This window comes from Microtus pennsylvanicus, chromosome 7, assembly GCF_037038515.1.
Source record: "Microtus pennsylvanicus isolate mMicPen1 chromosome 7, mMicPen1.hap1, whole genome shotgun sequence".
Classification (NCBI taxonomy): domain Eukaryota; kingdom Metazoa; phylum Chordata; class Mammalia; order Rodentia; family Cricetidae; genus Microtus; species Microtus pennsylvanicus.
In genome coordinates, this window is record NC_134585.1 from 32,938,088 (window position 1) to 32,962,215 (window position 24,128).

Sequence of the window (24,128 nt, forward strand, 5' to 3'; positions counted from 1 at the left end):
AACACAGACCACAGAATCAACCAAACAGGGCTCATAGGGACCCACAGAGACTGAACCAGCAACCAGGGAGTCTGTTTGGGTCTGCCTAGTTCCTCTGCATTTATGCTATGGTTGTGTAGTTTGGTCTTCTTGTAGAACTCCCTACGGTGGGAGCAGGAGCTATCCCTGACTCTTTTGCCTGTTTTTGGAACTCTTTTCCTCCAACTGGGTTGACCCATACAGACTAACTATGTGGGGCCTACTCTTACATATGTTATGTTTGATTGATATCCCTGGGAGGCCTGCCCTTTTCTGAAGTGAAATGGAGAAGTGAATTGGGAGGAGAGAGAAGGGAGTGGGAAGGAACCAGGAGGAAAGGAAGGAGGGCAAATTTCGGGGTTGGTATAAGAAAGAAGAAATAGTAATAATAATAAAAAAACCCCATAATCCCAAAATGAAAAAATACTTTTGTCACATAGTCCATTTTCATCTTCTTGGAAGAAATAAATGGAAAGCAGGTCTGGGGGCAATATGGAATCAGCTTTAAGTTTCTGCCCACCCCTTCCCCTTGACCCAGCAACTCTTCTTCTCAGCTAGAGAAAGGAGCTCATAGAATTACAATGTCTTCAGTGTACAGCTATCACTGCACCAGAGAGCAGTGATGGGAGCAATTCAGAAGAAACCCAGATTATCATCCATGCTCACTAGGAAGACCTCAAGATATTTTTAACATCACCCCTGCAAACCAAGAGGAATGTACAGAACTGCAGGATTATCACCTGGCTTTTGTTTTCTATCCTGGTGATGTTTGGACTCATTGAAATTTGGAAAGAAGGGGTAGAGGCACAAATGGAACCATCTTTGTGGCCCTAGGCCAAGCTGGGGTCTCACCATAGGTGCTCAGGAGGCTTTCAAACTGGGCCAGCAGTCCGATGGTATAGAGCTGCCGCAGGAAGCCGTCATCATGCAGGCAGTTCCTCAGCTTGATGATAAAGCCGCAGATGAGGGCTGTCAGCTGTGGGGAGGCACAGGAACAGTGTGTAGAACAGGCGTTCTTACCCCAAGCAGAAGCTAGCACATGCCTTGGTCCCTTTGTTTCCATTGCTCCAGGAACATCAGCAGCATCTCTTACCCCTCAGGGAAGAGCTAGGGGCTGGGACCACAGTAATCAAAGGCTATGGAGAGGGTGCTAAACACCATAATCTTGCAACACCTGTCAAAGGTGGGCTTGGTTTGGGCTCAGCTTCCGACATGACCTGCTTGGGGGTGTTCCTGAACTGAAACTTTCTGGAAGCTTAGAATCAATTCCCCATAGGGAAAGGGCTATCTATTCAGACCCACACCAACCCTGGAAAGAAGAGTGAATGTAGCTGCCTAGTTTCCTTAGGGAGGTTTTCTGTGGCATCAAACAGGCTTCCCAGCATCAGTGGGGGAAGTACAGAACACCAGCCCCCTACCAAGCTACTGACATCATTAGTTCCATTGCTGGCATCTTTCAACTTGGGAGAGTCATCTCACCTCTCCACTGAATGGTAACTGGAATCTTTAGATGGAGCCCTGTGACAAGCCACAGAACTTGAGTGCCTGCCCTTCCAACTGCACTGACGAGTACCCATGTGGCCCTCGGTCACATCCCTTAGAGAGAAAAAGAAGGCAACAAAGAAGCCTTTGCCATTGCCTCTTGGCGCTGGGCTCTCCTGTCACAGCTAGCTCTTCAGGAGGACAAACAGTTGTCAGTAAGTTGTCTCCTTCCTGTGCCGCTCTACTAAGTGAGCACAAAAGCAACAGGTTGGGGAAACAAGGCCACCTGTGGTTTCCACAAGTAAAGGTGGAAGGGCAGGGGGCCTGAGTCTGTTTTCTCTATGGTAGAAGGTGCCTATGACCTCCCTTATTTCCTCTGGGGCTTACGGTTTGGCAGAAGACGACGTCACGGCGGTACTGCAGGCTCAGGTATGAGGCAATGGTGGGGGCACTGTCCTGCATGAGCAGGAAGACCATGGCCTTCTTGGCTTTGTCGCTCATCATGGCCACACAGTCTGTGAGGGTGGTCAGCAGGGGATAAAGGGCCTCACTCCACTCACCTGTGCACGAGTGAAAGGCGTGTTAGAATTCGAAAGAAAGGCTTCCAGGAGGTCATGTAAAGCAGCAAGCTCCCTACCCTTCCCCATCCTCTCTCGCCCCTCAGCCCCTCTCTACCTTCTCAGCCTACTTGCCCCACCACACGGCCTGGAAAAGTAGCACTAAGTTCTTCCCAGCATATTCTGCTCTGTCCCTCTGTCTGCACTGCTGCGGTAAGCTGAAGCAGTTCTGCTCTGGTGTCATCCACATGCACCAGACACCCTAAAACCACTAGTGACCCCTTACTCAATAGGCAAGACTATGGTAGTTGAGGAAAACAATAAGAAAGGAAGCTTCTGCGGGTCATGACACGGCACAGTCAGATTCTGTGTGCAAGAAGAGCCAATCTCCTTCCACAGCATGAGGTTCCTCTACTCCACAAGGAATGCCCACAGACAGGGGCATGCCATGGCCCTTCTCACAGCCAAGTGCCAACTCTGCTCCTGCCACCCTCTGGACCCACCATTCCAGCTTAGTTTTCTTTCAGAAATGTAAGGGGACTCTGACCCTGCACCAAAACAGCCCTTTATAAGTAGAACCTTGGAGGGGAAGAGCAAGGCTAGGGGCAGCTTTGGGGCTGCCTTTGTTTCCTTCCTTTTGGGAAGACAACAAAAAGACACGTCACATCCAAAACCAGGCACCAGCACATCCCTACTGGGTGAAGCTGCACTCCAAAGCAGCGTACAGCAGTGGACATCCCAAGGGATGGAGTGCAGGTGGCAGAGCCTCAGACCAGCAGCTGCACCCGGAGGGAGACTCCGTCTTTTACACACACCGAAGGGAGACCTGCCCTGCCCGTTCACCATCTGGCTAGCACTTTAACTCCAAGGATGTGTGGAGGAACTTGCCCACACTCAGTGACAGGCCAGTGTGGACTCAGTACACAGAACAGTCCAGGGTTGGAAGTAATCTAAATGGATATGCACACTGCATGTGGACAGGGTTATGTCTGTAATGGAAAAAAAGCTTAAATTTAGCAGAAAGGTCTTAGCAAATATGACACAGTGACAAAGAACACTGGACTGAGAAGTGGAAAATATGAGTTCCAGGCCTGGCAGCTGAGCAGTGGGGAACACAGGCAAGGCCCTGGACCCCTCAGCCATGTGATACCTTTTTGGGAAATAAGAGAGAAGCACTAGATAGACTCCCAGACCTCACTCTCCCTCTGAACTCCTCAGACACCAAGTTCCAGTTCTGGTTTCTCCGAAGAACTCTGTCAAACAGTCTATCTAAAATGGCCAATGAAAACCAGGGAGTAGAGCAAGACACTTAAGAACAGTAATCAGTAAAAATTTTCTTCATAAGCCAGGTATGGTAGGGAATGCCTATAATCCCAGGGCCTGGGAGGCTGAGGCAGGAGGATGACAAGTTCACAGCTAGCCTGGACTATATACTAATATCCAACCTCAAAAAGCAAAAGCAAAAACAAAATAACAACAAACAAGCTCCCTCTGTCCCCCAAATATTGCTCTTCAGCAAGAATTGAAATGCTTAGATCAAATGCAGTCATTTTTACTTTGCTTTTCCAATTCTTATACATAGACAATTCATAAGATAACCACGGTCATTTTAACCTGAAAATAATCAAAGTATTAAGTTGTTTTAACTAAGCCAAGTTTCCCCAATATGAATTTTTCACTTTAGTCATTTTTTTCAGAAATGAAACTCATAGAAGAATGACTGATTTGCTAAACTAGGAAAGAAGGTAGAGAAGAAATGGCTAAAGGGCAGTACAAGACTTGTCTTGGAAAACGGGTGACATGACACTGTAAGGGGGTGAGTGTGACATCTTGGCAGACGGTATCCGACAAGGCCACCAGCCACCATGTCCAGCGTTTCTGATAGCCTTCTCATCATGCCCACACAGAGGCTAAGAACCCTTCTAAGAACGGGCACCTGTATGACTGACTCTCAAGCCATTATCTGCAGCAGGCAGCTTGCTTCTGCCCAGGAGACAGCAGGAGCTAGAGGGTAGTAGGTATTTTGAGTATGAATAGAAACTCACAATTTAAAAAGATCCCAAGCCAAACTGATTTAAATGGCAGCACATGGTATCTACCCAGTCCTGTCAAATAAAAATGTCTGGAAGATGGTAAAGAGTTTTCAAAACTTTTTGCTACCTCAAAACTAAAGACAATAGTTTACTACTTTACTATTATTATTTCTTTAAAATCGGGTAGACTAAGTAATGTCCCAAGTGCTGTGGCTGTTTGGCTTCTGGGGACGGGGTAAACTCCTTAGCTACCTGCTAACCGGTGATGCATGCTTGCTGCCTCGACAGCCCATGTTCCATACCACTTTGGATAATGTCAAGTGCTCTTCCAATCCACAGTCTGCTTTTGGTTTGTTTTTTTAAAATTAACTAACTCATCAGTATGAACAGGGAATGAGAGACAGTGTATGTGTGTCTGTATGTTTGTGACTTTATGTATATGTAGTATATGCATGCGTCTGCTCATGTGTAGGTGTGAACCCGTAGATGCACATGTGAAGACTAGACGTTGTTGTCTGGTGTACGTGTCTGTCACTCCCATCTTACTTTTTGAGATAGGGCCTCTCAGTGAACCTGATGCTCACCAACCGGCTAACCTCCTGGTCAGCCAGCAAGCTCTGGCTTGCTGTCTCCACCTCCCTCCCCAGTGCTGGGATTACTGGTTTGCTCTGCCACTCCTGGCTTTTCACTTGGGTGTTGGGGACTCTGAAGTCAGATCCTCATGAGTACACAGCAAGCACTTTCCCCACCAAGCAATCTCTTTACCTCTGGATTGTGTGTGTTAACAGAGACTAAATATGCAGTACAGGACTCCTGGCAGGGAACTATTTCTGTCCACTTAACATCAGCTGTGGAAAAGCCACCAGTATTTCCCAAGTAGCAGAAGAGTTCTATAAGCCAGGCAGAAACCAGAGTGGAGAGGAGCCCCTGAGCTCCTGCCATAGGCTCACAGGCCACCCCTTCTGGTCCTCACTCCTGGCCATGGTCCCAGACTTGCAGGCAAGTACAGTACAAGGTTAGCTGTGCATCTACTAAGGCTCATGACCCTGAAGGTTTATCTGATACTGGGATCTAAGACCCACTCAAGGCTGCAGCACCGGACGTTTGGGGAGAGAGAACTATAAAAGGGACGGAGAACAAACTGGGAAGGTGTGGCGAGCCCAGGTAGATACTACTTCAGTGAGGCTCTGGGACTGCTGCCAGGTGGCCACAGTAAGTGGACTCAGGACGCTGTCAGTGGGCAGAACTGGCTCTATAAATCCTGTGCCCATTGTCTGCTGTACCCTAGATATAAAGCAGGTGTCTTTCCACCTCATATCTACTCACAAATAGGAAATGGTTGGACTGATCATGCAGATAATTTTTTAAGAGTAAAAAACGGTTTGGGCGAAGAGAGGCGCATGCATACTATGAGAAAACCACAAGTCAAATACAGGGAGCTCATTAGGAACTAGATCAGGGGTTGGCACACCCTACACAATAGAGTCTTTATAGATGAGGAGGGCAAAGAGTCTCTGCTGCACTAACTCAGAACACCAGGTGACAGACAATAAACTGTTACAAATGCAGGCTGTGGCCAGGATTTAGTTCAAGGCTATTGTTCGCCAACCCCTGAGCTAGAACCAGGGACATTAGGTTCTCCATAAAAAGGTAGCAGAAAGATTTCATTTTTAGCAGTAATCCCAACCCAAGCCTGGACTGATGTCTGGTGGGAGTTCTAAAGCTGCATCCAGAAGCTGAGCAGAGGATGCTACACTACCACATCCCCAGAGGATACAAACCATCCAACTGCGCCTTCAGAGCTATGTGCAAAAGCTCAGGTGAATGTACAAGAAATATTCACAAACATGTAGCTTTCTAAATCAGATCACCTACCTCAGGACCCAGTGCACTCAGAGGTAAATCACTTGAAAAGGCTTTAGGATGCAGAAGGAAAAACACAATGTGCCTAGCTTCCTGTTTCAGGCCATAATTCCTTCAGTCCCACTGGTCCCTTACCAAGCCTCAAAACAAAGGAAGTCCTAAGGTATTTTCCCAACACAAAACAATCTTAGATAATTGAGCTACAAGCACTACCTGAATATTTAAAGGACACCAGCAGGAGCCTTGAGCGGAAACCACGTACCTGGACTGGACTCTTCAGGAGGGGGGCTGCAATCTGCACAGAAATGGAGGGCAACAGGGATGATTAAGGAGCAGCACACAGTTCAAACACGAGCAACTCAATCTCAGAGAAGAGGCCTGGGCTCAGGGGCCTCTTACTCAGCTTCCCAAGGGCATGCCTGCCGCTGTGAGCAGCTGAGCCCTCTCAGTGGTGAACAATGCTGATTCACCGGAGTCAACATCCATGTTGCTAACACTTCAACATAAAATGTTCTTCAAGGTGAGTGAACCAACACACACAATGCCACAGATGCCACACTGATGACGGTGCAGTGATGGAGCCCATGTTAGCTTACAACATCAAATGAGACAAACTGACCAAGCAAGTCTGCATGACAACGCTGGAGCCCACTGCCCTGACTCACTGGGGAATCCAGAGTTCAAGATCTACTGCTGTGCTCCAAACTGCTAAGGCCCAATGATAAACCAGTATGCCAAAAGAACATTATACCAGTCTTTAAAATCCAGCCAACTAAATGTAAACGTTGTGTGGTTGGAAGATGGCTCCAATTAGAAAACTCCTCCACTTAGGCCATCCCTCCGGCTGGGCTGCCCTTCCTCTAGACTGTCCCCCTCCAGCTGGGCTGTCCCTCCAGCTGGGCTGTCCCTCCAGTTAGGCTGTCCTTCACGGTCTTCAAAGAATACCAATTTTGATTCCAATTCTAATTTTGTTGAGTCTTACTGGGATGTACTCATTTCAATTTCACATTTCCCTTCAAAATGGTAAAATTCTTAGTTAAATGGATTTGCCATCTGAGAAAAGGCAGTTTGAAAAGGCATCAAAAGAGTAAAAATGGATTTCATTTTGTGTCTGAACTTTGGTTCAAAGGATGTCTGTGGGAAACCGACATGAGAAGGTTTCAGATTCCCAGGACTAGCCAGGATGCGCTTTAGGGGATGTCCGTAGGGACTGAGTATGGGTCCCTCCTCCGCTGTGTTTGGATATGACTTCATAAACTGATGAGAGGAAAAGAAAATGTAAGACTTTCTGTAAGTTGAAGAGCTCGGCCTCTTTGGTCAGAACTCATACCCTGAGACCAGGAACACTCAAGGGCGTGAAATAATGCGGCCAGAGATTTTTAGCCTCTATCTGGCTAATGAGAACTATCCCAAGCCTTGAAAAACTATGTGTTTTTATGTTTGTTTACTTTTACCATGCCATAACCTCTCCTCTAGGACTCTGAGTCACGAATGAGGGAGAGAGTCTAGGAGCCTGCTTTATAAATACCTGTGCTCATCTCGGGGTGGGGGGGGACCACTCTGGCAGTAGTTTACTAGGGGACAATTCCATTTGGTAAACATACTTTCCAGCCCCAGGGGAGAAAGGAGGCCCCTTGGGTGCTCTCGGAGCAGTGGCCCCTAGCTGATCTTAGGTCATGGAGACCTTTGAGATTTGATGACCACGAGGGACTTTCTCCCTATTCACTGGCAAACTTCAGCACATGCTCTCAGGAATGCAAGAGGCTGTGGTGTACACAGCTCCCAGGCTAACAATTCAGCATGTGATCTTAGGGGTTACACGAGGCTGGGGTGTACACAGCTCCCAGGCTAACAATTTAGTATGTGATCTTAGGGTTACACGAGGCTGGGGTGTACACAGCTCCCAGGCTAACAATTCAGTATGTGATCTTAGGGTTACACGAGGCTGGGGTGTACACAGCTCCCAGGCTAACAATTCAGCTGTTGAGAAAATGTTCCCACCAGGCTGGCCTGTCGACAAGCTCATAAGTTCTTAATTAGGGACTGATGTGGGAGGGCCCAGTCCACTCTGGGTGTTAGCGCCCCTGGGCTGTATAAGAAAGCAGGCTGAGCAAGCCAGCAAGGAGTGTTCCTCCATGGTCTCTGCATGAGTTCCTGCCATGACTTCCCTGGATGACAGACTAGAAGCTCTAAGCTCAAATAAACCTTTTCTTCCCCGAGATGATTTTGGTCATGGTCTTTATTACAGCAGTAGAAACTTAACTAGGACAAGAACCACAGACAAGTGAGACACAAAGACAGACAGTCTGATCACACAGCACACTAGCTCCTAAATTCTAAACCATCTCATCATTTTTCCTCCTTATCTGCAGAAACTATTTACAGTTACAAACAAAACCATATACATTTCTTCTTCAGTCCTGAAGTGGCCTCATTCGTATACAGTAGGCAGGGGATCTACCACATAACTATATCCCCAGTCCTACAGACAAGTTAAGATTAAAGAGAAGGAAGTAATGAACTTTGAGGGGAAAAAAATAAACAGGAAAATGAGAACAAAACAGACACAAACTAGTTCGATGATCAGTCACAGGCTTGGAAAGGTGACAGCTGTAATCCCCCAAGACAGAAAAGTAGATGACGTGGACACTGCTGAGACAGAGCCTCAAGTAGGATAGTGCCCTAGACACAATGCAGACAGACGGGAGGCACAGGACACGCAACGCATGAAGGATGTCTGGGGAACTCTGGCAAAGGCGCATGATTCTGCCTTCAATGGCCACTGTCAAGTGAGAATTTCAGAGTCCTCATCACACGAACCCTAACCCTGCACATTTTGGGTGTCCTTACTGCGGTTTAAAGTTCCCCAAGGAGAGGGAAGAGAAGGCAGAAGCTGGTATGCAGCCTGGGCTCAGATGACTTGACCCAAGTTTTCTTCAGCTCTTACAAAAGAAAAGGTGAGAGGCATGAAAGAGGAGGGACAAGGATCCACTTGTTTGTAGACACATCAGTCCTCAGCTTCAAGCTGTCTTGAGGGCAGTACTCAATACGCCTTGTGTCCCTTTCTCAAGTGTGCTCTCCACTCAAGGTCCCCCTCTAAGAGTGGGGTCAAACAGGTCACTCTAACTTCCCTGCCATCTGACCGAGACCTTCAGCAACCTATTTCTTCTGGATAAGAGTATTCCAGCCAATGAGAAGAGCCTGTGAGGCTGCAAGCACCCTCATCCAGCATCATTCCTACAAAGCTCACTTTTTTTTTTTATATCAGTCTATCCACTCCCAACACAACAAAAATAACAGCACAGAGACATCTGCATCCAGCCCCCATCAGGTTGTCAGGTTGGCTTACAAACCTGAAAAGACTTTACAGCCATGACACTGTGGCCCAGGAGGGCACAATCTGCCCATGGTGGCGATGCAGATCCAGTGGGCTCCAGCTGCATGGAAAGACAACAGGAACCTCCACCCTGCCTATCTGCGGTGGATTCCCCCTGACACCCTGCGTAGCCTGACAGCCTCCCCCTGTAATCTGCTTGGGGGAGGCGGGCATGGAACCAGAGACACGGACACACGGACGCGATGAGGCACAAGTCGAGGCAGCATGGGCAGCGTGGATGCATACGCACGTGTGCTTGGGTGAGGACGGCATGCAGCAGTGGGCATGGAGGAGGGGCATGTCGAGGAGGGGGCGTCACAGAAGGGGTCCTCCGGTCTGATCCAGTAGGCTTGGCTGTCCCGGTTACCTTTCTTGCTGGAGCAGGTGCCTGAACAGGGGAAAACGTCCTCACAGCCCTCCTCATGAAGACGCTCCTTCTGCAGCAGCTTGTCCACCCGCTGGATGATGCACTCCAGGCTCTTGTCCACATTCAGCCACACTTTCTCCTGAAAACCAAGAAGATTGTCTGGGTCAATTTGAGCAAGAGACAAACAAGAACAAAACACAGCCTACCCCCATCTCTCCCCTAGACCCAGCCTGATGATGTCTAAATCGCCATTCAAAACAGATTTGTTTTTCAAAGACAATTTGCTGCCTGTGGTCACTGACTTAAAAGCTTGGCAGACATTGGCTGCCAACTCTACGGAAGACAGACAGCCTTCCAGACTCAGCCAACAGGCCACAGGCACTAAGAGCTCCTATATGGCCTCCTTCTACTGCAGGCCACCTATAATCACCACACACTGAGGTCTCCTTCTGATGGACAGGAGTGGAAACAGCTGGTGGCAGGGGTGGGGAGTTGGGAGGAGGAGAGGGCAGGCTGAAGTGAGCTGCAGAAACCCACATAGACCACAGGATGCCCAGGCTGGAGGAACACTTTGCTGCTGATTAATAATTCAGTGCTTCACAGGATCCCTCTGAGCAGAAGCCCCAACAATGACAAGTTGTAGCATGAGTCCCCTCCTAAAGAGACAAGGAGCCAGTCCTCTGGCCACCTCTGGGACAATAAAGTGACATGTCAGGGGCAGTAGGAGCCTGAGCACCCGAGTGCCTACATCTGGACACAAAGAGCCCTAACGGGCATAGAGTGAGCAAAAGGCTGAGGAGAGAGAGTCCAGGCTCCCAGCGCAATCACGAACAATTTACACCCTCTATGGTCTAGAAATAGTCTACATCTCAGTATCAAGAGGCCTAGAGCCATCAGGGAAGCAGACTTGGAGCTCGCCAACAAAGGAGCTGGCCTTTTAGGCACTTTGTGAGGGAAGACACAGGCAGCAGTTCTATATAGGGTTCAGCAGCAGGGCCACAGGCAGGGGCAGCAGACTCACCCACTCCTCCTCATGCCAGTCCACCTGCAGGGAAGATCGGCTGCTCCTCCCTGCCCACCTGGCCATGAGGGTGTCCTGGTCATTCCGGAGCATCACCTGTTCCTCCTCAGTAGAGGTAGGGGAGGCCTTGGAAGCGATGTAGTCAGGCCGTGCTGCGTTCAAGCCATGGATGGAGTTAGCCAGCAGCTTACAGTCACAGACAGTGACCAACTGTCGGGTCTGCGGGTAAACACAAGCCAGGGTTGCTAAGCATGCTTTCTCTTGGAGAAGAAAACAGGCTAAGGCCAAGGTTTCTGCCACCCATCCTGTTCCACAGAGCCTACTAGGATAGCATTCTCTAGGGTACCTGAAGATAAAGGCAGCATGTGACCTGGCAGGGGCAATCTCAGCAAGAATTCCCTGGGAGACTAGAGGACACAGGGGTCTATTTAAGACATGTTTATCACAGAAGTGGTCAAAAAAGAAGAGAAGGGGCTGAGGAATCCTAGCTGACATTTTCTGGCTATGTTTGCCTTTTACCCCAGCTCACTAGAGCAAGGGGCACCAGCCTTGACAACATGGTGGAATGTGCCCCAGCCTCCCGAAGTCACACATTACTTTGGTACAACTATTAAAGCATTTTTTAATGTTCCAGGCTCTGAGCTATTGGACTCTCGGCATCGCACTTCTGGTCTTGGAGACTGCAACAGGAGCTCTGTCATTCCTAGTTTTACTGCTGACAACTACAGCTTCCTTTCTTAGTGGTCCTGCTCTGTCTTCATACTGTGAAAACTCATGTGAAGAACATAACACATTCTGAACAGGAACAAGAGCTCCTGCCCAGCAAATCAGGAGTGGGTGGAGAGGTGTAATCAGAATCTGTGTGCGAAGGGAAAGAGACGGAGTAATATGAAGGATCACCATCTATCAGAAGTTGATAGTATGCAGTATTCAGTATGCAGATTTTTAATCAGGACTGAGTTACAGTTAAACAGACTCTTTAAAATTAATTATGTAGAAGCCAATAAGATTATACTGTTCATTTCTTAGGTCTGAATAATTGCTACATAGGTGCTGACTAGGAAGTCACTAAGGAAGGTAATGTGTGCAATGAGTCCCAAGAAAAGAATGCGGAGATTTACTTGCTAGAAGACACATCAACACACTGGCTTCAAGTCACACCTGAGAATCATAGCCTGGGCTCTGACCACGGGCAGATCCCCAAACTTCCCAGTAACTTTGTGGGTGGTGGACAAAAGAGAAACCTTCAAGGTCATCACAATGCTACTCTCCTAAGGCCAGCTCTAGGCCTGCTTGAGTGGCCCTAGGTGGTCTAGTAGTTTCCAGAAATCCAAGGAATCTCTCCACCCCACATGCATTTGGGCAGCCCCTCCTACCTTGTCTGCCAAGATGGCGAGAGTCCTCTCAAGGCCAGTGGCAGACCTGTCCTTGGCCGCCCTTGAGAGTCGTTCTGCGTAGTAGCTAACTTGGGTTTTCAGGGTGTTGATCTGGGCAATGATCTCCTTGGCTCGGATGATGTCCTGTGGTATGTAGATTATGGACTGGCAGCTAGATGACGTACTAAAAGGAACAACAGGTCCTAAGGGGCTCTCCAAAGTCATCCACCCCACCCACAACTAACCCTAAAATAAAGGGGTATCTTCCTTCCAAAGTTTAGTCTCTGATGGGTAAAGGTCACTCTTGAAAGATCCTTTTTATCTAAGAAGAAGTATGAAATATATGTACTTGTATCTGTATATGTCTGCATATTTACCACACGCATGTACATGTCTATAAATACATTGGAATATCACTGTAATAATTACCCAATGTTGGGATATTATCTAGAAATTTCATCTATTAACTTATAAGCAATTTTTCAGTAGAGATCTGGGGTCTGCTTACACCAGAAAGGATTAAATTACCACACTGTAATAGATGTTGGACTATATATTAAAACAAAGCAAAAAGACAAAGAACCAAAAACCATACTCTAATGTTTGCTTCTTCATTTGGCCATCCTGTGAGCAAACCCACATCTTTATCTCATATATTTATTAACCACAGCAAGTTCTCAATACTGGGACTCCTTTCTCCTGTTACAGGACGTCCTTATGTTGACAACAACATTCCATAAGAGAAAGTAGAGTCCTTGCCAACAGAGACAGGCCCAACACCTCAATAGCTCTGAAAGCCCAGTCCTTCCTCCTTCCTGGCTGCTCACCACCAAACAGCACATGTATATGGAAAGAAGACGTCAAAGTGCAAGGCCAGCTGCTGCCTAATATAATCAGGAGCCTCTGAGGGGCCAGCTCCAGATGCCCTAGCTTCATGGGTGGGTCAGCATGTGTGGCCATCCAAGATGGCAACGATAAGCTTATTTCTCTTAGCTCAGGTCTCAATCAAACAAACGTTATTAATTTTTTTGTCATTATTTTTTTAATTTATTTTTATTATGTATACAATATTCTGTCTGCATGTATGCCTGCAGGCCAGAAGAGGGCACCAGACCTCATTACAGATGGTTGTGAGCCACCATGTGGTTGCTGGGAATTGAACTCAGGACCTTGGGAAGAGCAGGCAATGCTCTTAACCACTGAGCCATCTCTCCAGCCCCGTTATTAATTTTTTAAGACCATCTGAGGATGCCTAAGAAATATGGAAGAGACGTAAAAGTCCCCAATGCAGAGGTCTCCTAGGAGTTAAGAACACTGAGCTCTGGACAGAATGTTGTCCTTTTCCTTCTGAAATGAAGGGCTGACCTTGAGTTCCAGGAATGAGGGACAATAGTAACCCACCCTCACCACATCCTACCCAACTTGTTGGAGGCGAGAGATGCCTGAGACCTTTCCAGAGAGACCCAGGAGTAATTCAGAAAGAAACAACCACTGCCCTTTCTGGACTACAGGGTAAACATGCAAACACCACAAACCAAACTGCCCCAGAAAGAAACACCATCACCACAAGCCCACACACCACAACGGACAATGATGGATCTGCCAGAAGCCCATGCAGCAGATGGCGATGAGCCTGTGCAGCATGAAAGTCATTCCACAGCACCGTGAGCATGAGCTACTTTCCAGTCTGCAATCGCTCCCGAATGAATAGTTGCTGCTTGGGACAATCAGGTCCTGGCAATACATTTCCAAAAAGAATTTAAAAATAGAATCTCTTCTTCCTTGTCCTCCACCTTTAGAGTCTACATGAACTATGTGTGTAGGTGTACTTCTGTGTGTGCCCATGGGCTTGCATACTCTGATGGGTGTGCATCACCCCCACTCACCCTGTGCTCTAAGAAGGCAAGTTATAGTAGGACTGACACACGAAAGGGCGTGGTGAAGGTACAAATGGGCAAGTTCCAAGAACTGCTCTTGGGGACTTCAGGAACATGTAAGTACATGCGCTTAGTCAGCTCCCAAATCAGGAGCCACACCGAGGCAATGGCTGGGGTGTAGCAGCTCTACTGCCTTGTAACACACAGTCCTCCAGCAGAAGGACATCTCTGTTCTAGTCATTTTCAGGGCTCCCACCTCTTCAGGCAACAGGCCCAGGACAATGGCCTCAAGTTAAACCCCTCCCCCAGATCTGTTAACCCGTACCTCCTCACAGTGGAGGCAATGGGCTAAACAAAGAATGCCATGTATGCATAAGTGGAGTACCTAACATGCAAAGTAACGCTGGCTATGAAGAGTGAGGCTGTCAATGCACAGCTGACAGTCCTGTGGAATTGTCTCCACCCCCAGATGTGGGTATCCCCTTGCTCCCAGGCGGGAAGGTCCCCACCTGTCTTAGGAAAGATTGGAATCATGGGAGAGGAGTGTAAAAGCACGGTAGTAACCAAGCCCATCCTGAGATATGGAAGGTCTGGTGTCTTCAGTTAAGATGGAACCTGAAGAACTTTCTAGATCATGGTCACATAAAACACCTGGATTGGAACTTACCAAGGGACAGTGGGGCCCGTGGTTCTCCATGTTTTACTTTCACTGCTAATACCTCAGGCCCTTGGGGATTTGACTCCTCATCCTATGAAAAAGAGTGAGCCTCCCTGAATTGGGCATGATGCCACAGATCTGTAATCCCAGCTACCAAAGGCTGAGGCAGGAGGATTACAAGTTTGAGAAAAACCTTGGCTACAGGATGAGTTCAAGGTCAGCCTGGATGGACTTAGTGAATTCTGTCTCAAAATTTAAAAAAAAAAATTTAAATGGTTGGAATGCAGTGAAGTGCTAATCTAATTAATCTTAATCAATAAAATTAATCAACATCTGATCTGGAGTCAGATATTGGGGTGAAAATCTGGAAGATCAGAGAACTGAGAGTAGCAGCCAGGAATTAAGCTTTGCCTACCATGTGTTGAACAAAAAAGAGAAAAAAGAAAAAGGTTCTTAATGGCCTGGATCAACAAGGTGGGTCCCTGGGTAAAGGCGTACACTGCCAAATGTAGCACTCAATCATCCAGGGCCCTGAATGGGCTCATCTGCATCCTGGGAGGGGCAAACTAGATCTGTCTCACTGAATGCAGGAGTAAACTGCAGTCGGCTTTGAAAGGAAGGCTGCAGACTGGCTATTCATTGTCAAAGAACATTGCAGCTGGAAGGGAGAGCTCTGCCTAAGGACATGTAACTCAGAGCCACGCAGCAAACGGGATGGAGCCACCCCAGATGAAGAACAGCACAGGCTTTCTCTGCACAAGAGCAAGAATCAACATACACTCTCTCTACAGACAGAAAACTCACCAACACTCCTCAAAACTGCTAAAGAAAAAAACCAAAAACGAAGCATTAGCGATTGTTAGCAAAATCCTAAAGGCAAAACAAAATTTAAAGGCTGACTGATTTTCCTTTTCTCAAAATACTTAGAGGCAATTTGCTGAGGCCATGATTATGGGCATAAACAAACTTATGAGTCAAATTCTTATTCCCTGGAGCAAGTTTTGTCCTATACTCAAGCCCCCAGGGACACCCTACTAGGGCACAGGACATCCACATTTAAAGGAAAGCTCAGAGAGCACGCACTGTCAGAAAGTGGATTTCTGACAGTGGTACGGTTACATAAAATCTGTATCATACATCTGAGAGACCACAAGAGGCACTGGGAAAGTAAGTCCTCTGGCATCAAAACTGCAACCTTTGAGGGACAAGGGACCACCAGGTGTCCCCTCCTGGTCTAGGACTTTCTCTCTTGGGGAACTGGTCCGCCTCAGCTCATACACTCACTCTTTCCACATGGCTCAGGCAATGGCGAGACACACACCCTTTGGCTGCCTGCACAGAAAGAACTGCGATGGCCACTGGAAGCTCTGCACTTCCTACTCCTTAGGGCACTGCAGACATGAATGGCCAAGGAAGTCTGGCTCCCCAGTTTGTCTGCTCAGTAGGGAGCAATCAAGACTGACTGCCTCACTAGAATGCAGAAAGGGCTTTTCTGAGCCCGGCCTTCCTCTGTGGATGTCCTTTCTTGTTCCCTGCTTAGTCGTCACCCACACCAGTGGCACTGACCTGTCTTCCTGACTCAGACAGCCCCTGATGGGCCACTGCTCTGACCGGTCCAGCATCCTGACCCAGCTGTGCAGTACCCTCACTCTGGCCACAGCAGCAGAACCAGGCAGGTGTACAACCAACGCCCACTTGAGCTAGCATCCTCCTCCACCTCCATCTACTGCCACCCCATGGGAGCCTCCGGGGCTCCCTGGATCTTTCTTTCCTGTCTCCCAAACCATCCTCCTCTCAACTCAAGATAACGGTCTGCAGGGGCATTCCAGTAACACCTTGTCTTGCTCCCTCCCACCTTAAGAGCTCTCTGCTAACCCACCTGCTACCTTGTCCCTCCTGAGATAACTGGACTAGTCCTGCCTCTACCTCACCTTACATACATGCATGCTCCACAGTCGCCCAAACACACTCAGACCATAGCAGTCTCCTGAAACTGAGATCTCTATGCTACTTCCTCCACCTCACAGTCTACCCAAGAACTTACAAGATCATCACTCATCTCACGCAACACTCACACCCCTTTGATCCATTTACATTTTGCACATCGAAAGGGATCCAAGGAATGCTTCATCTGAGAGGCCTTTCCACACCCTGCCTATCTGGCAACGTTCTGCTCAGGACATAACTGCACAATCCTCTAGGTCCTTTCAGCAGTGGGAATAGGTGCCAGCACCATCCTTTAGAAAAGGACACAGACTGCCAGGGGTTTATGAACCATAGAAATGATCCCTGAAAGTAGAGTCTTGTCAGAGGCTTACAAGTCTAGTGCTCCACCAACTGACGAGAGATTCTGAAGGAAGCTGAGGCAGCAGGAACTGCACACAGGCGGCTGCCTGAAGCCACACTCAGGGACCACTCTGTGTGCTGCTCACATGGAAAGAACTGGACTATTGATTAGGTGCCCTAGCCACTCACTCACTCACTCACTCAGCCACACGCATATACACAGTAGCACGGGGTCCCTATAGCAGCTCCTCCAGCCGCGCAGAAGCAGATCAGATGGCTGCATGTTTTTGCGGTTTTGTTTGGATTCTTTATTTTAACTCCACAAACATCAGACACAGCTGGGCAAGGACCACAAATACCCTCCTTTACTTACTGTTTCTTGGTCTCTTCAAACTTGTGCAGCTTTTTTCGAAGACCTCCTGACTTAAAACCTTGGCAATGTGCTGCTGGAGCTCCGATAGTGACAACGTCATAGTTCTGATCTGAGTGACAGAAAGCTTTCCTCCGTTACTCTGGGATCAGGCCTGTGACAGGCCAGCTACAGCAATGTGCACAGCACTCTGGAACCCAACAGCTCACATGCAAACAGCCTATGGCTCCCTGATCCGACATCAGAGGCTGAAAAGGAGCTTGCTGAACCCAACACGGACTATTCAGTAGGAAAGTTGGTGTCTAAAGGTAAAGCCACCTGGGCTGCTAAATGCTCACTTCTACTCCTCCTGGGAAAGGTTCACTGATGGGTAACTTTCTACCATAAAAACAAAAGGAAGTTGAAGATATATAAAGAAGAGGTTTGGACTCTGTAATAATTCTTTAAAGGTCTGTGGGGGTGTGTCTGTGTATAGTGTATGTGTGTGCGCGAGCTTACGTCTGTGCCCCCCCCCCAAGGTCTGTCTGTGTGTGTGCATGCGTGCACACATGTTGTTTTCTCTTGCTGCCCAGCAATGGAGCATATGAGAAAAAAATGAGCCAGATATAGGGCAATTCAGGGGCCAAGTATACAGAAAGAAAGGAGTGGAACACAATTCAACATCAGGGTAAGAAAATTAAGTACCTGAGCCTCCATCATCTTGAACTCTCATCCGTTGTATGTGCAGGTTTGTGGGAACAAATTCTAACTTTTTATCTGCTTTCAAACTGCTTGCTTTAAATGAAGGACCTAAGGAATGGAACACGAGAAAACAGAGCCATCAGCATGCATCATGCAAGAGCAGGAAAGCAGTAAGCTAGAGGTGCTGCTGCATGAAAGCAGGTGTATCTCCACAGAGGCCTAGAAAATTCTGAGTGGCCATTCAAGACAAAAAAGGGCTGGCTCTGAATGCTATCCAGTGAGCAGACCAGGGATAAGGACTTTAGGTTACAGTAGTGATGAGGCCATCCCTCCTGTGACTCAGTCAGCTCACAGACATGACACACAGATGTGATCTTAGGCAGTATGATGCCAGGGGACCATGTCAGAGACAACCTGCCACACCTCTACAGATTTCTCTCACGCAAGAGCCTAGAAACTGGTCTTTCTGGAACAGCACAGCTCGATCTGAAGAGATGAAGAGGTTTGCTCCTCACCTTGGGTCCATCAAGATGAACAGGTTACACAGCACTGAAGCCTGCCTGCCTTCTCCAGTACATTCTAGTAAGTTCCCTCACACATGTGTGTTGCTAGAAGCCAGACAATGTAACCAGTTTCCACGATCTTATTTCTAGAATCAGAATCCAGAATCCACAACTCAAGGAGGATCGCATATCTACCAGTCAAAGGGATTACGATGAAAATGACAACAGAAGAAGAAGAAACAAAGACTGCAGTCAGTGAAACACCTGTGGCTCTCCAGCAGACGGCAGCTGTGTGATCTGCCTTTTGTCACAGGAGTCTGGTAGCCACACAGTGACTCTCAGACCTGCGCTGTGTCTGTCTTGTGACACTACAAGAAATAAGACCAAGGCCCGTGTTTAACTAAGTTTCTCAGACTAGCTTTTGACATTTGAGAAGTTCTATCCAGTAAACTCAGTTTGCACGTATTTCACGCTTTCTCGGGAACATTATCCAGCATTTATTGGGTAGGTGCCTAAACCTTCAGGTAAATGCTGCCATCTCTCTAAGCAATTCACTCAGACTTATTTGAGCTTGGACCTGTGGCACATACCACCATCTTGTCTCAGCTCTGACTTCCTCTGAAGTTTATGGAAGAGTTCTTATATTCTGTGTGAAAGTCGCATTAAGGGTTTAAGATTTTCCTTCAATGGACAAAGCATCATATAGAAGGAAAGAAACCAGAGATAAATAATACGTGCAAAGAAAAAAGGAAAGGGAACGAGAAATGCTGTAATTATATAATAATCTCAAAAATAAAATAAAATTCATCTTTATAAAATAAATGCCATAAGAAAAGGAGAGTACTTTGAAAAATGGAAACAATTAAGAAATGAAAAATTCATCCCATTTGGGATAAAAAGAAAACAGATTAAAAAGAATTCTCATAGCTTGAAAATCAAGTATCATTTTAGAATAAACAGTGGCAGGGTGTTTTCCTTAACCCCCAGCCTCCAATTGGGAAGAAGAAAAAGCAAGTTAGAAAAAAAAGTTGAAGTGTCTGAACTTTACTTTCTCTTTCGAGTCTTAAAATAGAGAGTTGCACTCTGACAATTTACACATTCGATAAGAATGACATTGAATATTTAAACTAGAAAACTACTTTGCTTCAGACAGATAACATCCTTTTGGTCTTCAGCGGTGTAAGACCCAGAAGAACCCACATGAACCAAGATAACCTGAGACACTGCCTTGCTTCAACCTATTCTACAGCAGCTGTTTTAGGAAATAACACCATAGAAAGCCTTCTTGCAATTTACCAATTTATCATTTTAATTAAGATCTGAAAAGCACAGAGTTGAAATAATTCACACCTACATGAGAATCTATTTTTAATAACCCACTCAAGATAATCAGTGAGCTTCTGAGCTATCTGGCTGGGGACGTGGGATATGCATGCACCTTGGGAGGACAGGACCACACCCACCTTTGTACTGATGGAGGTCAGTCAGATTTTCCTGGTAGGTGAGGATGATTGTCTGATACTGGGTGACAATTTGCCGCCGGAGGCTCTCCCAGCAAGGGGACAGCTCCCCCAACTCTTCCAGCTCACATACTCTGTAAACAAGACACACACATCAGGCCACAGGGCTGACTCACCTTCCCTGGAGATGCAACGAGAACACAGAGTGTAGGAGAGGCAGCAGTGCTGTCTGTGGGCCAGGCCAGCAGTTACACTGCCAGTCTAAAGGGACACCAAACAGCCAGACACAGGATGCTGGGAGAGATCACTGAGCACAGGGGAAGCACGTGGAGAAACATTACAGAAACTAGGTAAATGCTGAGGGACAACCGTGGGTGTGGGGAGGGGAAGGAGCAGTTAAGGAGTAGATCTGCCTGGTGACCTTGAAGGTACCATGCAGGCACTGGCATAGTTCTCTGCAGGATGATGCTATTCTAAGAACAGAAGGGACAGGGGATGTGAGAAACCACTCTAACAACTCCTTTTCCGTGTCAAACACACGGCAACAGTCTCACACTTCTGGGAGTGGTCCCATCTCCCTTTTCTGAGAGTCCTTGCTGCCCACACTGAGTTTCTGCCAACAATTTAACCGGCTCTAAAGCACCTGTACAATGAAGGGGCTCTTTCAAGCAGTAACGCACAGTGAAACAAAGCAGGCAACAATAAAAACAAATCACTCTGTGGATAAAGGTGCTTGCTGCTAACCCTGATGGTTAGATCCCCAAGAGCCACATAGTGAAGAGAGAGAACTGAGTCCACAAAGCTGTCCTCTGACCTCCACATGACATCACGGCACATATGCCCCACTAGAGTGGTGAAAATTAAAACATGAAAACTGAAGGTGCACAGGGAAACTGATTATATCTATATAAATATGCACAAATAACAACTGTAAGTTAAAATTATGAGAAATATGTACATAAATAGAATAAAACAGCAGAATACTAGTTGGTAAAATTTAGATGAAAGGTATGTGGTACTCACTAATTCTTGCTATTTTTCTCATATTTCAATTTTCTTTTCAGGGTAAAAATAAAAACATCTGTATTAGGATACTGGGACTCTGATTACATGGTGTTAATCACTAACACTGATTTAGAAAAAGGTGTGGAGGTCACAGCCTTAGACAGACACAAAAAAGCCTCACTCTTACTTGGAACTGGAAAAAAACATATGCCTCAGGATGAGAGCTTTGCTCCACAGCAAGAGAGTGCCCTGAAGGATCATCTTCCAAACAGGACAAACAAGAGGAAAAAGACAGACAAAAGGAAGATGTTAGCCAAGCCTCTGGGGCTTCAAGAACACATCCTTGTGAAATTCTTGCCCAGCAATCTGTGAGACAGAGGAGCAAACTAAGACTCTGGAAGGCTAGGGCTGCTAAGCCAACATGAGGCAGAGCCTGGGTCTGCGCTGTAGCGTGTCTAAGGCATAGATGTGCACACGACCTGGGGTGCTGAGTGTTCACCCATGTGACCTCACCTGGCTGCATCTTCCTCCAGCAGCAGCTTCACAAACTGCCGAGGCACGTGCAGGGAGAGGACGCTCTCTGCCATCTGCTCCAGGATCCGTAGGTGGTTGCCATCAGTGGTTGGGAACCGGTACATGCGGCAGATGGCACCACCGAACACTGAGGTGAGAACACAAGAAGGTAGGCTGTGGGAAAAATGGCTGCAGACCGGCTTGCATGGTTCCCCCTACTCAGGCCTTCAGGGACATCAAGCCCTGTTTTTCCCAAGAAAGCAAACAGCAACAACAAAAAACAAAAACCACTTAAACCAAGCCCTCCCAAAGTGGCTGAACCTGACACTCGCCCCTATGTCAGAAGACAGAAGTGACTCTAAAGTGTGAGGAGCTGGGGCGGGCATACGGTCAGTCACTAAAGCCAATGTCAAATGAACGTGAACGAAAGGAGCCCTTGCTTAAGAGATCACTGGCTCTATGTGCTGCAGAAAACACTGTACTGAAGAACTGCAGCAGACAGGTGGCATCTGGGGCATGTCTGTGACACTCATGGTGGGTGGAGAGTCACAAGAGAAGCAAGGGCATCAACAAAAGTTGCTTACCTGATTTCAGCAAGGTGTCTTTTCGCAAAGAAGCATATTTGGACCGTATTCCCAGTGCCTCAGTCAAGCTCTCATCAACAGGCAGAACCATCTGACAACAGGCACAGAAAAACACAAGAACACTGAGACCGAGGACTCCAGAGTGCCGGCAGAAATGGGGCCTCGTGCATCACACAAGAGCTGGCAGCTGAATGCGCAGCGTTAATCTACAGTGTACATGTCCGATGTTCCTCCCCACACTCCACGCATGCCTACTCCTCATCACATGACTGTCTTCTAATTCATCTCATCGTGGGTTTCAGGGTTCGGGTACCAAGAATATCCTCAGTGCTAGTGTTCTAAGCATACTTCAGGTGTCTTTGTATTTATAATGCTTCCTTGATAGTGATAGGCTCTTAGACTAGAATTCTAAATTGGTAGTAGTGTCTGGGTGAGAGACTGTGTGGGCCACAAGGAGACAGAGGATAGGAAGGGTGGGTCCAGGAGGATGTGGTGTGAAGGAGGTGACTCTGGGAAAGGCAATTGCTACCAGAATGTAATGGAAGGTACAGGTCTGCATCACCTCTTCACTTCCACCACCCGCTCTGCCCCCGTCTACACCTCCAGCCATGCCAGTCTGCTCTCGATCCTGGGCCACACAAGTGGCGAGAGTGGCACAGGGAGCAGCGGCCAGCTCCAGGTCAGCAGGGCTTTGTGTGTGAGACCAGGAGCCCTCCCGTTCCATGTGGCACCATAGCCCAGAAAGACCTGGGGGTCCCATGAAGGCAGTATCACATAGCAGGTCCTGCGCTTACTGAGCACAGATGTGCACAAAGATATTCAATCCTCCTATTCTTCCCGAGGGAGATGAGAAAGGTACCAACTCACCCTCCCATTGACAGTGTCCAAAGACCGGGTCACAGGCGGCTGCTGGTCTGACTTCTCCTCCATCTGCCAGCCGATCACAGTTATGTTACCTACTCGGTCACTCTCTGCAGACCTGCAACAAGCATCGTGCCTTGATAAGCACTGGTTTTAAGGCAAGGCTCAGCCATCCTGGGGCACCAGGGTCCTGGGAGCAGTAAGGCACCATCCTGACAGGTCTTATCTCCTCAGCAGATACTACTGCCTCCCCCTAGACAGTCTCTGGGAGGACGGAGGGGCAAAACTTCAGACCCTTTCAAAGGAATAAAGCAAACACCAACCTCAGAGTCAGATGCAATCTGTGATGCCTGTCCTGGAGCAGATCTTTGACAACGAATGTTCCAGAGCCCAGTAAATACATCTGAGGACAACAGGGAGGCGCAGTTATAAGGATACTTGGTGTCCTTCCGATATGCATGCCATAGCCCAGGGAAATTGGGGGTTTCCTACAACACCTCCCTCCCACCCTCACCTCACGAACCCATCACAATGTTCAGAAGTGAAATCCAGACACAAGTATGCTTTGATGCAGGTTGGCTCATAAGTCAGTCTTGTGCTCACACCTTGCTCAGACTGTTACATAACTATAGGTGAAGGGAGACTGTTCCGCAAACCGCACATTACTTAACTGTTCCCTGAGATCTATCTTTGACATCATACACAGACAGCTTGATTTGTGTCATCTGATTGATAAGGGAGTCTTGGAAGAAGGCAATGCTGCTGAGAAAGATAGGGTTGTTGGTTCCCTGGAAGAGAAAACAGGTGGATTGTATTTTAAGGGACTGCTTTTGAACTGCCCTCACATTTTCAGAATGAGGAAACTAACACTTTCACTGATTTGCTAACACAAACGCTAATGACAGCACATGGCAACAACCACAGGAACACACAGCCTGGCAAGATCCCCACCAACCCAATGGGACCCGCAGGCCCACGGCAGAGGACTCACTCCTAAAGCTTCCCCACTCAGGAGTGGACTTTTGAACCCTGAAATGAGTTTGGGTTTGACATCCACATGCATTCCTGGCAGTACAGTTTTAGGTGTGCATAAATTTAGACTGTTACTCAGGGCTGCTCCTGTCGGCTGTGTGCACAGGCAGATGAAAGAGGAAATGGACGGTTTCAGTAATTATTTCCAGACTCCTGTGTCTGGAATAATTAAAACTGACCTTTTAAGAGCATCCTCTTTTAGGAG

At 47.5% G+C, this 24,128-nt stretch overlaps 1 protein-coding gene across 12 annotated transcripts in view; it reads right to left on the reverse strand.

The window, feature by feature from the left end:
• Window positions 1-24,128, reverse strand: part of Inpp4a (inositol polyphosphate-4-phosphatase type I A) — a 102,466-nt gene that overhangs the window by 19,028 nt on the left and 59,310 nt on the right. For 2 of the 12 annotated variants that reach the window (XM_075980423.1, XM_075980421.1), the window contains exons 6-20: window positions 23,563-23,679; window positions 23,215-23,294; window positions 22,898-23,009; window positions 22,031-22,121; window positions 21,447-21,594; window positions 19,932-20,062; window positions 17,969-18,073; window positions 17,288-17,396; window positions 15,433-15,450; window positions 12,094-12,277; window positions 10,718-10,936; window positions 9,697-9,835; window positions 6,216-6,248; window positions 1,888-2,060; window positions 871-994 (exon numbers count right to left, since the gene is read on the reverse strand). In XM_075980423.1, coding sequence (XP_075836538.1) covers window positions 871-994; window positions 1,888-2,060; window positions 6,216-6,248; window positions 9,697-9,835; window positions 10,718-10,936; window positions 12,094-12,277; window positions 15,433-15,450; window positions 17,288-17,396; window positions 17,969-18,073; window positions 19,932-20,062; window positions 21,447-21,594; window positions 22,031-22,121; window positions 22,898-23,009; window positions 23,215-23,294; window positions 23,563-23,679 — 1,783 coding nt within the window. Of the gene's footprint in view, window positions 1-870; window positions 995-1,887; window positions 2,061-6,215; window positions 6,249-9,579; window positions 9,836-10,717; window positions 10,937-12,093; window positions 12,278-15,432; window positions 15,451-17,287; window positions 17,397-17,968; window positions 18,074-19,931; window positions 20,063-21,446; window positions 21,595-22,030; window positions 22,122-22,897; window positions 23,010-23,214; window positions 23,295-23,562; window positions 23,680-24,128 lie in introns of all 12 variants that reach the window. The other 10 variants (XM_075980418.1, XM_075980417.1, XM_075980428.1 and 7 more) reach the window with 5 other exon arrangements.